A 12,537-nucleotide genomic window follows, 5' to 3' on the forward strand; every position below is an offset into this window, starting at 1 on the left:
ACACTATGCGACACGACACCGCGGGCGCTGCGCCGCTACTTGAGCCGCTGCAGCAGCGTGGTGGTCAGGCGCGCCTGCTCCAGCGTGGCGGCGGGGTCGGCCAGCTCGGCGCCTCAGTGTGGGTGTGGTTGGACCGACCGTTAGACGACTGCCTTAGTTGCTTCAATAGTGACGTGGATTCTTAACGCGGTAAAAGTCGCACTTGAGTCATTATAACCAAATCGCATTGTTTCTTACCGGAATAAAGAACGCTACTTAAGCCACTGTAGTAACGTTATTTAAAATGAAAAAAGGAAAGAAATAAACAAAACAAAAAACATTTTTTTTTTCGTATACTAGATTTAGTTGCGGATTGTTTGTGTCGTAGATCAACGTGACGTTTTCTATGACGTCAGAAGATACTTGAAGTTACTTGATTATGTAGAAGCGTGACATTGATCTGAAGTTAGCTACATAACGCTACGACAGCGTGACCTTAGCTACATTACGCTGCGGTAGCGTGACGTTGATCTGAAGTTAGCTACGTAACGCTGCATTAGCGTGACGTTGGCCTGAAACTTGCTTCTTGATCGTAAAACAGCCGACGTAGACACTGTATGCAATACGATGCCGCTACTTGAGCCGCTGCAGCAGCGTGGTGTTGAGCAGGCGCGCCTGCTCGAGCGTGGCGGCGGGGTCGGCCAGCTCGGCGCTGGGGAAGGCGGTGAGCAGCGCGAAGGCGTGCAGCTGGTAGGCGGGCTCCGCGCGCGACACGTAGCGCGCCAGGTCCGCCACCGTGTGCGTGTGGTTGAAGCGGCCCGTCAGCCGGCTGCCGTCCGCCAGGCGGAACTGTGGATAGACGTGGCGTGTTGTCGCATTGAATTCGTTTAAAATGTCCACAGACAGTAGTATGATATACAGAATTAACTAAACTGCTGTATATTGTAATTTTATAGCATATGTCGTCGTATAGTGTATGTGACGACATATTGTGAAGTCATGTTGTATAGTGATTTATTAGTCATTGTTTCGTGACATATATTGTTTGCTTACACGACGTTTTTTATAAAACCCTATCGTATTATAGTGTGGTACAGTAGTGTTACATTCTTAACGTGTCGTCTAGAATCAAGATAAAATATCTATCATATATGTCGGAAACGGTCATTACTTTGGTCGGTAAACGAAGCGTGGCACGAGTGTCGGTAGATGGCAGCACATCGCCATCGCCACGTCAATCAACAACGAAACTTCGTGCTACAAAATGATGACTATAAGTCACTTTTATTACGTTTATTTTCTGTATCTCTTTGCTCGAATACCTTCCTAAACGCCCATGTAATGTCTAAAGAGAGGGACAATAATTCTGACCATCCGACATATATATTGTATTTCATATTATATCGAGACAAATCGAATCGTGTCATATCTTGTCATATCGTACCGTTTCACATCGCGTTGCATTGTCTCTTATATCACGACGTGTTATGTCGTGTGTTTCGTCGAGTTGCATACTTTTTTGTGTCGTGTCATGAGACGTATCATATCCTGTCGCATCGTGTGTCGTGTCGTGTCGTATCGTTACCTGCACAGTGGTGATGGGTCGGGTCTCATCAAGCGCTACTGCCTCCTGCGCAGCGCGCTGGTTCGCCTCGCGATCTGCTGCCGCCGCAGCAACCGGCACCGTCGCGCCCACTGTCGCCGGCGTCGGGCTGCTAACGTAAACGTACATTGTTGAAATAATTATAAAATAAAACTGAGGGTGATAGAACCCTTTGTGGTTCGACTCCAATACACCACCACACGTATTTCTCACTAATGTGTTAAGCGCTGCTGTGTTCTGGTTTGAAGGGTGTAGTAAGGGAGAAATACTTTTCAGAGGGGTTCCTATATTATATTAATAAAAATGTTCGATTAGTAAATACTATATATGTTAATGTTAATCCTAATATAAAACGAGCAATCGGATATTTTTATTAAAAAACAAAATAATAATTATATTAATAATATAAACTTAAAAAAATAAACTTAAAATAAAGAGGAAAATTCCATCAATCAATTTATTTTTGCCATCTCCAAAGGAACGCAACCGGAATCATCCTAGCGCGTTGCTTCCGCCCGGGTGAACTAGACGGTCGCCGCATCACCTGGTACGATGGTTTGCGACCACACCTACCGCCGTCCTTCTCGGGAACGCTGGCCGGAATCAAACTTCCACTCTTGACACGCCCGCAATCCTGGAATCTTTTAGACTCTAGTAGCCCTATTCTGGTCCAGGGACCTAAGGGGCCCTCCTCCAGGCTCAGCCGCACCTCGCCGCCGCCGTCGCTCGACAGTGCACGTGTTTTATTTTTTATTTTTTGATGTGAAACATCTATAGCCGCACGTAAAACCGATTTCTGGCGTGGCGACGCATGCCGTGGCGGCATACATTGTCACAGTAATACCGTCCTCAGAGGCAACATCGAATATAACTATTACCGAAGTCACTGATTAAACGAATTAAGTAGTCACGATTTGAAATAAATTCGTAAATTTTTGTATTTAATGAAAATAAATGTTTATTCAATAAATAGTCATCGTTATCTGGAAAAAAATCGTAATATTTTATTTTATCATTATGACATATTTAGTTCCTATCACAATATGTTCTTTTCTGCATATTACTTTTACAAAATAATGTCGATGTTTCACATCTGCCAGGCGTCCCGTGACGGCTCACATTTTTTTTTTATAATATAAGAGTAGCAGACGAGCATGCAGTCCACCTGATGGTAAGTGGCTACTGCCGCCCATGGACATCTGTAATAAACCCCAGATAGGATTAGATATTCCTACCTGAGGTCGGCCACAGATGCGCCGCCACCCCTGAGCACTAAGCTGGAATGCCTCGGAAAAGTCTTTCTCCCTTACCACACCCTTCAAACCGGAACACAGCAGCACCTAACACTGCAGTTATTAGGTAGAAATAGGTGTGGCGGTGGTGCCGCCGGAGTCGAACCACAAAGGGTTCTACCACCTTCAAAAAGTGTGTAGGGGCCCACCTGCCGAGCATCTGCCCCTTGCCGCTGAAGGCCTGCGCGCGCGACGCGTGCACGCGGGGGCCCTCCTCCAGCCGCCGGTCCTCCAGGCTCAGCCGCACCTCGCCGCCGCCGTCGCTCGACAGTACAGTGTGTAGGGGCCCACCTGCCGAGCATCTGCCCCTTGCCGCTGAAGGCCTGCGCGCGCGACGCGTGCACGCGGGGGCCCTCCTCCAGCCGCCGGTCCTCCAGGCTCAGCCGCACCTCGCCGCCGCCGTCGCTCGACAGTACAGTGTGTAGGGGCCCACCTGCCGAGCATCTGCCCCTTGCCGCTGAAGGCCTGCGCGCGCGACGCGTGCACGCGGGGGCCCTCCTCCAGCCGCCGGTCCTCCAGGCTCAGCCGCACCTCGCCGCCGCCGTCGCTCGACAGTACAGTGTGTAGGGGCCCACCTGCCGAGCATCTGCCCCTTGCCGCTGAAGGCCTGCGCGCGCGACGCGTGCACGCGGGGGCCCTCCTCCAGCCGCCGGTCCTCCAGGCTCAGCCGCACCTCGCCGCCGCCGTCGCTCGACAGTACAGTGTGTAGGGGCCCACCTGCCGAGCATCTGCCCCTTGCCGCTGAAGGCCTGCGCGCGCGACGCGTGCACGCGGGGGCCCTCCTCCAGCCGCCGGTCCTCCAGGCTCAGCCGCACCTCGCCGCCGCCGTCGCTCGACAGTACAGTGTGTAGGGGCCCACCTGCCGAGCATCTGCCCCTTGCCGCTGAAGGCCTGCGCGCGCGACGCGTGCACGCGGGGGCCCTCCTCCAGCCGCCGGTCCTCCAGGCTCAGCCGCACCTCGCCGCCGCCGTCGCTCGACAGTACAGTGTGTAGGGGCCCACCTGCCGAGCATCTGCCCCTTGCCGCTGAAGGCCTGCGCGCGCGACGCGTGCACGCGGGGGCCCTCCTCCAGCCGCCGGTCCTCCAGGCTCAGCCGCACCTCGCCGCCGCCGTCGCTCGACAGTACAGTGTGTAGGGGCCCACCTGCCGAGCATCTGCCCCTTGCCGCTGAAGGCCTGCGCGCGCGACGCGTGCACGCGGGGGCCCTCCTCCAGCCGCCGGTCCTCCAGGCTCAGCCGCACCTCGCCGCCGCCGTCGCTCGACAGTACAGTGTGTAGGGGCCCACCTGCCGAGCATCTGCCCCTTGCCGCTGAAGGCCTGCGCGCGCGACGCGTGCACGCGGGGGCCCTCCTCCAGCCGCCGGTCCTCCAGGCTCAGCCGCACCTCGCCGCCGCCGTCGCTCGACAGTACAGTGTGTAGGGGCCCACCTGCCGAGCATCTGCCCCTTGCCGCTGAAGGCCTGCGCGCGCGACGCGTGCACGCGGGGGCCCTCCTCCAGCCGCCGGTCCTCCAGGCTCAGCCGCACCTCGCCGCCGCCGTCGCTCGACAGTACAGTGTGTAGGGGCCCACCTGCCGAGCATCTGCCCCTTGCCGCTGAAGGCCTGCGCGCGCGACGCGTGCACGCGGGGGCCCTCCTCCAGCCGCCGGTCCTCCAGGCTCAGCCGCACCTCGCCGCCGCCGTCGCTCGACAGTACAGTGTGTAGGGGCCCACCTGCCGAGCATCTGCCCCTTGCCGCTGAAGGCCTGCGCGCGCGACGCGTGCACGCGGGGGCCCTCCTCCAGCCGCCGGTCCTCCAGGCTCAGCCGCACCTCGCCGCCGCCGTTGCTCGACAGCTCGGGAGGGATTTCACTGCAAACGAAATCAATTGTAACAATTAAACACATTCGCTTCTCGGGGCAGAAGGAAAAAAGCTGTTAAATTTTGCTGTGTGCCAAAACCATGCATTTGTAATTAAAATAACTAAGTACAAAATCATTAACAACTGTTCTGATGCTGGAAAATCAGTATTTCATATAAATAAAAAAATATGAAATTAGGTTATATCAAACCATTATTATCACTCAAGATAGGAGTTTTATCTGTTACCTTGCATATACAAAATAATATTACATACGAAAGATCAATTATATATTAATCTAAAAATCCTGTAAATAATATAAATATTTCATATGACACTTACCCACGGCGTATGCAAGTGAGAAACTCAGCATTAAGTGGGTCAGAGTACAGGCGCAGCTGTCCATTGTCCACTGTAAATCCCTCGCGGTACAGCCTTAGACGCACTGAGCGGCCTTGCTCCTGTGTGACGAAAAAAAATTGGTTGACTACAAGACTAGTAATCCATAGTAGCAACTGACACTGACACTCATATCATTAATATTTAACTCGCTACCGGACCACCATGTCTGCTCGGGCCGACGGTCGAGCACAGACTGACTCACTGCCGGCATTCGCCATATGATAGTAGTGACGTATGTACTGGAAACAAATACCTACCTACCCACATAAATTACTCTTTCTGAAACCACTAATAAATGTAGGGCTACAAAACACTTACTCAATAATTTACACTGATAGTGTTGAGAATTATTATAAAAACGAAAATATAAACTGCTTAAAAATGTATGACAATACTCTCTCTAAAACATACTCTCGAAAAAAAATATCTGGTTATAAATTACCTGATTCTGAGCGGCTCCGGAAGGTGTGACCTGTTCGTGATCGTCATCGGTTTGCCCCAAGCGATATCCCACACCGCTGAAGGCGCCACCGCCACGCCCCCTACTGGCCGTTGAAGGCTCATCGTCAAACATCACTGCTCCACGCCTGGAAATATTCAAATATGGATTTGAAATATATTGTTTTAGAAAAACATGATTTTTGAAAATATATCAGAGGGCATTGAAGTATTATAATATGTATAGTATTTAAGTAACTCAAATTCAGGTTTACTTATTCATATGAATATACTGCACATTTAAAATATTTTTTAATCAAGAAAATTGTTTGTATATTTCAATACACATAGGAGATCCATATTTTTTAGAATAATAAAGTGTACTAAATGCAAAAAATAATTAATAAATATTTCTGATGTAACCATACAGATCTCTGAGCCCTATGTCATAAAAAATAAACGAAACTAAGACACTCCCATTCTCTTTGGTAATGCTTTGATGACCCCTAATGTTTTTGCTAAAAGTATATTTTTAACAAGCAAATAGACAATTTAGAACTTACTCTCTAACGCTCTTGAACATCTCACTAACAATGTCCTTTCTGGATTTACCAGGTCCAAGGATCTGTTGGCCTGACCTTTCAGAACCTCCAGCATAAAATGCTTGCCCTGAAACAAGAGAAACACCTTCAAATACTTGTCTAACACTCATAACCCTTTAATGGGTACATAACATATTTCTGCTTTGTAAGAATACAACACAAAAGAGGTAACTTCCAGGAGAGCCAGTTTAGAATGAAACAATGTTTTTATTTCAAAATCTTTTTAATAAATGAAGTTAAAATAATGGAAAGTGGTTATAATTATAAGGAGTTATATATGTAACCACAGCAGTAGACACAATACAATAGGAAATATTTTGGATCAAATTGTAAAATAATTTTGAAGGTGGTAGAACCCTTTGTGGTTCGACTCCGGCGGCACCACCGCCACACCTATTTCTACCTAATAACTGCAGTGTTAGGTGCTGCTGTGTTCCGGTTTGAAGGGTGTGGTAAGGGAGAAAGACTTTTCCGAGGCATTCCAGCTTAGTCCTCAGAGGTAGCGGCGCATCTGTGGCCGACCTCAGGTAGGAATATCTATCCCAACCTGGGGTTTATTACAGATGTCCATGGGCGGCAGTAGCCACTTACCATCAGGTGGACTGCATGCTCGTCTGCTACTCTTATATTATAAAAAAAAAAACCTAAGAATGTATTTTCGAATTGTATGGCTATTCTAGCATAGCAGCAATATTATGTTTTTCATGTATGAGACAAAGCGCATTTTAATATATAAGACTGTATGTAGGAGCAGACAAGGATTTTACATATTGGATTTTAAATATATTAAAGAAAATGAGAAAATAAAAATTTTACAAACAAAAAATAATAATTTTGGCGGTAATTTCAAATTACTTTTCAACTTTTCACTGTACACACACCTGAATTATCAAGTGTTTTTTTCAATTTCGAAATTTCACATTTCAGTTCACAATTTTCATGATTTAATTTTTCAATTTCTTTCTTTAGGAAGTCTATTTCCTTCTCTACATCTTCTTTTGACTTTGAACTGCCTTTATTAGATCTTTTCGAGCACATTGCTTGATCACAAAAATAATCTTGGAATATTTCATTTAGTCTTGCACTTATCCATCTGAACGAAACTGGCATATACATTATAAGCTATACTTAACTAAATATAAATTTCAGATAAACATCAAGTTTAACATCAAATGTCTACCTATAACACTTATCTAATATGGGCTACTCACACACCTGAGGCAATCTAGAGTGCATGGGGACCGTGGAGATATCGGGAGTATATCTACACTCTTGCATGACGTGCAGTTTTCCAGAGTATGTTGACTTGCTTAGGCTATGGCGCCAGGCGCAATCTCGGTACCAAGGATAGTCTCAAACCCCTGACACTCTGCAGCAGGGCTGACCTAGAAAATTGCCCCAGATTTCCTACACACCACAGTTTTGGTGGTAATGCCAATCATCCCCACTCTTACACCCTAGATTGCCCCTGCAATTTGTGCGTTGCTCGCTTAATAATAGTACAAAGAAAAAAGAAGTTTGTAGTACTGCAAAATACAATCAATATTCATTAGACAATATCTTTAACAAGAATTTCGTGACTTGTGTGTCTACAGCCAATATGAAAACATTAAAACCCACATGGCGGAACGGCCAACATACCAGTCTCATGTACAGAGGGTGCCGTGCTCGATCCTCGGCAGACTGACATCAAAATGATGAAGTTGGTTTTTATTTCTGGGCCTAATTGTTTATGTCTCTGCGTGTCCATAGCATACATAACATACGATACAGGGAATCCAAGAGTGGGACTGTGAGTGTAGAAAATATTTTCTATTTACCTTCCTCCTCCTCACTAGAACTCTCATGCTGCAAGGATTCCAACGTAGCAAACTTGGTGTTGGCAGGCTTCTTCTTCTTGTCTTTCTTTTGTGCAGCGGGTGAGGTTGGTGGAGATTCCATGTCGCTGTCAGACATCGGAGGCAAGGGCGCTGCCGGAGCAGGATTAGCGGGCCCTTCGTCCATGTTCCCACCGTGCTCGAAAAAACTTGATAGGGCAACCTGAAATTGTTAAATATTTTATTTCATCATCATCAACCCGTTACTGTCCTACTGCTGGGTACGGGTCTCCTCTCATAATGGAGGATTAGGCCATAGTCCACCGCACTGGCCAAGTGCATATTGGTAGACTTCACATACCTTTTAAATTTTTTTTTTAAGATTTCTCAGGTATGCAGGATTTCTCAATATGTTTTCCTTCACCATTTAAGCAAGTGATTATCAATATCTAATACACCTTTAAACTGGCATCCCTCGATCAAGAGGCAGTGTTTCTTAACCACTAGACTATCACTGCCTTTATTTTATTTATGACAGTTTATCAAATATCAAATATAAAAAAGCAAAGTTTCGTAAAATATACATAATTATGATCAAGTGAAGATCCTTAGCAAAGTTGTTAAGCATGAGCCCATGAAGGTTTCTTAGTTGGCATCACCAATTTTCAACAGATGGCACCACTGTCATTTCAATGATGATACAAATTTTCAGTTATATGCATGCAATGTTATTTTTTTTAAAACATGGGTGAAGCCACGGTCACTTCTAACTATATAACTATATATAAAGAAGTTTGCAAGAGCGTCTACAAAAATAAATCAATCATAGATGTTATGGATAATCAAACATTAGATTGAATACATTTTGTTAAGACTAATGTTGCCGATAGCAATCTATGGTAATTTATTTCAAGTTCATCATTTTCATGTTGGTATGATGGTTCAATCAACAATCAATTGTTGTGTTGTGCTCTGAATCTAACAAGTGATTACTGTGTGCAAAAAGGATAAGTTATAACATCTTCATAACTAATTTTTGGTAAGAGAGGTATAGTACAAAAACCCATGAATGAAGCAAATCATTGTGATTAAATACAGCTACTTGTAATAAATTTATGAAGTCATTTCTAATGTAATTTGATAAAAAATCTTTAAAAAAAAAAACATTTAAATTGGACTTCAAGTCTTAACAAACAAAAAAATATATTTTAAAGTACTAAGATTAAACATACTATAAAGCTTACATTACAACGCTGTACTGGTAACCGTGTTGTGTTGCACACTGGTTAAATGCAGTTCATGTATTATAGTAGCGTGCACTTTTTACTTAGTGGCCATAATAACAATGGCGCTACTTAGAAAGATACTGTGAGGACCTCAACAAACACCAAAACAGAAATGTATCTTTAATTTAATCATTATTTTAACTTACCTCAAGTTGCCAATTCGACGATTCTAAGAAGAATCTACTCCGATTCTCATCAGCGCCGGTCACGTCACAGAATTGTCTCAATGTATCTTCTTTGTTTGCGTCCATTTTTATAGACGATTTTAGTATTTAACAGTAAAATCCTCCAATTTATTGACCTTATTTTACCGTAACACTCAATAAACGATGTACTATCAATTTTCAAGATTACAAAATATTATTTTTTTTAAAGCAAAGCAAGCAAGTCATCATTGGCGTTTTCGATCGCATTAAAACTGACAGAACTCAGAAGACAAAACCACAGAGTGTTCAAAGTTCCTTTAGAAAGCATGAATTCATAGAGTGTAGACTTACAGATAAATTATCAATTAAGATAGGTATACCATTTAGAGCTGTTTTATAGATTTTAAAAATGTTTTTCTTGTGTATTTTTATTTATTTAATTAGATAGAAAAAAGTATAATGAACATAAAATATACTAATCGTATATAATGGTACTATAATACATAACTTTTGGCCGAATGCAAAGCAAACAAAACAACAATTAAAAACAAATTCGAATCAATCAATATTTTTGACATTGAAGTTTTTGACAGATAAAATTAAATCGCTGCTTTGCGGCTATGAAATGCAGACATTTGCTAAAGTAATAAAATATACACTAAAATAAAACGTATTATGTATAGTGTATAACTACTGTGATAAGTAACTAGAGATCGTAATTTCATTATCGGTTTCGTTTTAATTACAAATGATCCATAAATGAAGACTCCTCGTAAATCATCAGGGAACATCATGAGGAAATATTATCAGCTAATACTTGTGGTTGTGTGTTTTCTAAGTATTATTACATTATTGATATACCGGCATGAATACTACCGCTTGCGTTATGTACTGGAAGTGCTTAACTTCTTCGGGAAGCCGGGTTTGTCCGAGATCGAGTTTTGTGGGCCGGGGTTCAACGCTACGATGTTATCCGAGATTCTCCGCAACTCGTCGATGGAGGTGCGCGAAACTCCGCCGTTATTCCAGGAGATAGATGAGAATTTCTACTCTTACTCATCATTTTTACGTTCGTATCAAAAGTATGGGGAGCTGACTCCCGCTCACGCGCATGTGATCGACACCATAGTGATCGGCAAAGCGAACGTGCCACCTAACTTCCGCTGCAACGTTTGGCTCGAGAACTCGCCAAAGCCGAAAGCGGGCCGGTTCACTTACAAAACCCAGTCTGAACCCATTAACAATTACCGTTTGTATGTCTTCCAATGTTCCATGAACAAGAACCTGGGGAAGCCGAGAGGTATCTCGTTCTATGTCAATGACTACAACATAAACCCCATACACGCGCCCATAAGTAAAGTGATCCAAGTAAACACGAAACGAAAACCAAGACATAGCGTTAGTATAAAATTTGTCAATAACATAGAACTTGCACTGTGTGTCATACCTAACCATGTGCCCATTGTGTCCAGAGATGCCTTCATAGAGTTCCTAGTCTTCCACCATATGATGGGTGTCAATTACTTCACAATATATGACAGCATGATTTCTGAAGACATTATACGGAGGCTGAATCTTTTCCCCTCAGACATAACTGAGTGGAATATACAATTCTTTCCTCTAAACTACCCATTTATTTTCTCAAAGTCATACGAGGTTGTGAGAAGTGCCATAGAACTTGACTGCTTATTTAGACATTTCAGGTTCGATAAGGAGGAGGCTGATAAAGTCAGTCATGTTGCAGTACTCTCGTGGGATGAATTCTTGGTACCTCGAGTACATAATGATATTAAGGCAGCTTTGGGAGACTTTGATCCTACAAGATCAATCAGAACTACATCAGTCCAGCCTCTTTTGTTTTGTTTGAATCAGAATGACGATGACAATGCAGAATTAGGATATCCAGACATAATGAGGAAAACACACTATTATTTAATCCCATTGGAGAAAAACACAATTCTCATCAGGAATTTAGATTCTATGACGTCATTTGATCATCTTTTTAATTTGACGTCGAGTAGCAAGGAGATGTCGGTTGATATTTTAGGAGCTCATAAGTACACAGAGTGCAGAGATCCTAAGCAGTTGCATCCGAGTGGTGTTGGGTACAATGAAACTCAGATGCAAGTATTCCAGCATAAATTTGAAGGTGCTATGATGAAGTTCGGTCAACGACTCGTCAGCAATAAGATTTACAGGTTATACAGATCAGGTCAAATATGGGAAAAGACCGCCAGCGAGAATGTTAGAGATATGTTGTGATTTATTTATAATATGTTCATTGTTCAAGTTATACTCATTATGAAAATATTATAGAATGTAGCTCTACAAAATTAGTGCATTTTTCAATGTAATCTAGGACACATAGGGTTGATTTTGTGATATACATTGTTGACAAAATCTTTAAGCAGAAATCACAAATTGTTTTACAAGTAATTTTGTTATTTACAAATAATAATGTTACAATTGATTATAATTTGTTGGAAAATATCTGTTGTATAATTCACAAAACATATGTTATAATAATTACATGGTATACTTTTAATCATTTTAAATAACTTACTGTGGTTTAAAATCGTTACTTAACAATGATATGCATGGATTTTAAGTTTACAAGCTCAATTACATAAAGTGTGTCAAATGAGTGTCATAGTAGACATAAGCATTCTCTTATACAATGTGTATTTTACCTATATCCAGCATAATACAGCTGTTTTAAAATGTGTTGATTACGTCTACTTTGGCCCATGTCTAATGTTTTAAAATCTACATTAATTAACCTTTATTCTTGTTAACTGAAGAACTACTACTACTACTACTACTAAAGAACTTTTGAAGTAAGAATCAAAATTAGGAAATGCTGATTCTTTGTGGACATGCTTGCTTTAGCATATGCACAGCACTCGAAACAAAGAATAAAAGTTGGGTATTATCCAAAACAAGATTACTAAATTACTTTTGTGATAACACATGTGCTTTGTGAATTGTACACATAAAAGTTGTGCCTTGAATTTTGAGGGTAAATAATTAATTGATCCTCTTTATAATGTTATTTATACCTTGCTATTAACAACATAAGACTGCTTGTATTTAACATGTTATTAACTATTCTTCATTATTAGTATGTAAGTCAC

General features: G+C 43.0%; 2 protein-coding genes across 2 annotated transcripts; one reads left to right on the top strand and one right to left on the bottom strand.

Annotated features, from left to right (window-relative positions):
- Positions 1-301: 301 nt before the first annotated feature.
- Positions 302-9,692, bottom strand: p47 (NSFL1 cofactor p47). The gene is made up of 8 exons (XM_073090184.1): positions 9,404-9,692; positions 7,975-8,194; positions 6,116-6,221; positions 5,557-5,701; positions 5,055-5,173; positions 4,586-4,723; positions 1,565-1,691; positions 302-828 (listed from the first exon to the last, which is right to left on the bottom strand). Exons 1-8 carry the CDS (start codon positions 9,506-9,508, stop codon positions 613-615), a joined length of 1,176 nt encoding a protein of 391 aa, XP_072946285.1. The 5' UTR covers positions 9,509-9,692; the 3' UTR covers positions 302-612.
- A 293-nt stretch (positions 9,693-9,985) lies between these two features.
- On the top strand, positions 9,986-12,192 carry LOC140755044 (uncharacterized). The gene has a single exon (XM_073090223.1). It carries the CDS (start codon positions 10,163-10,165, stop codon positions 11,663-11,665), a length of 1,503 nt encoding a protein of 500 aa, XP_072946324.1. The 5' UTR covers positions 9,986-10,162; the 3' UTR covers positions 11,666-12,192.
- The last annotated feature ends 345 nt before the right edge of the window (positions 12,193-12,537 follow it).

Source organism: Epargyreus clarus, unplaced genomic scaffold (genome assembly GCF_041222505.1).
Source record: "Epargyreus clarus isolate Ecla_fem2 unplaced genomic scaffold, WU_Ecla_fem_2.2 ptg000032l, whole genome shotgun sequence".
Taxonomy (NCBI): Eukaryota; Metazoa; Arthropoda; class Insecta; order Lepidoptera; family Hesperiidae; genus Epargyreus; species Epargyreus clarus.

Coding starts and splice junctions, on each gene's coding strand:
- p47 (XM_073090184.1), bottom strand. CDS start 9,508: ATGGACGCAAACAAAGAAGATACATTGAGACAATTCTGTGACGTGACC. Junction 6,222..7,974: donor TTCTAGTGAGGAGGAGGAAG/GTAAATAGAAAA, acceptor CTCTTGTTTCAG/GGCAAGCATTTTATGCTGGA. Junction 829..1,564: donor GACCCATCACCACTGTGCAG/GTAACGATACGA, acceptor GTCTATCCACAG/TTCCGCCTGGCGGACGGCAG.
- LOC140755044 (XM_073090223.1), top strand. CDS start 10,163: ATGAAGACTCCTCGTAAATCATCAGGGAACATCATGAGGAAATATTAT.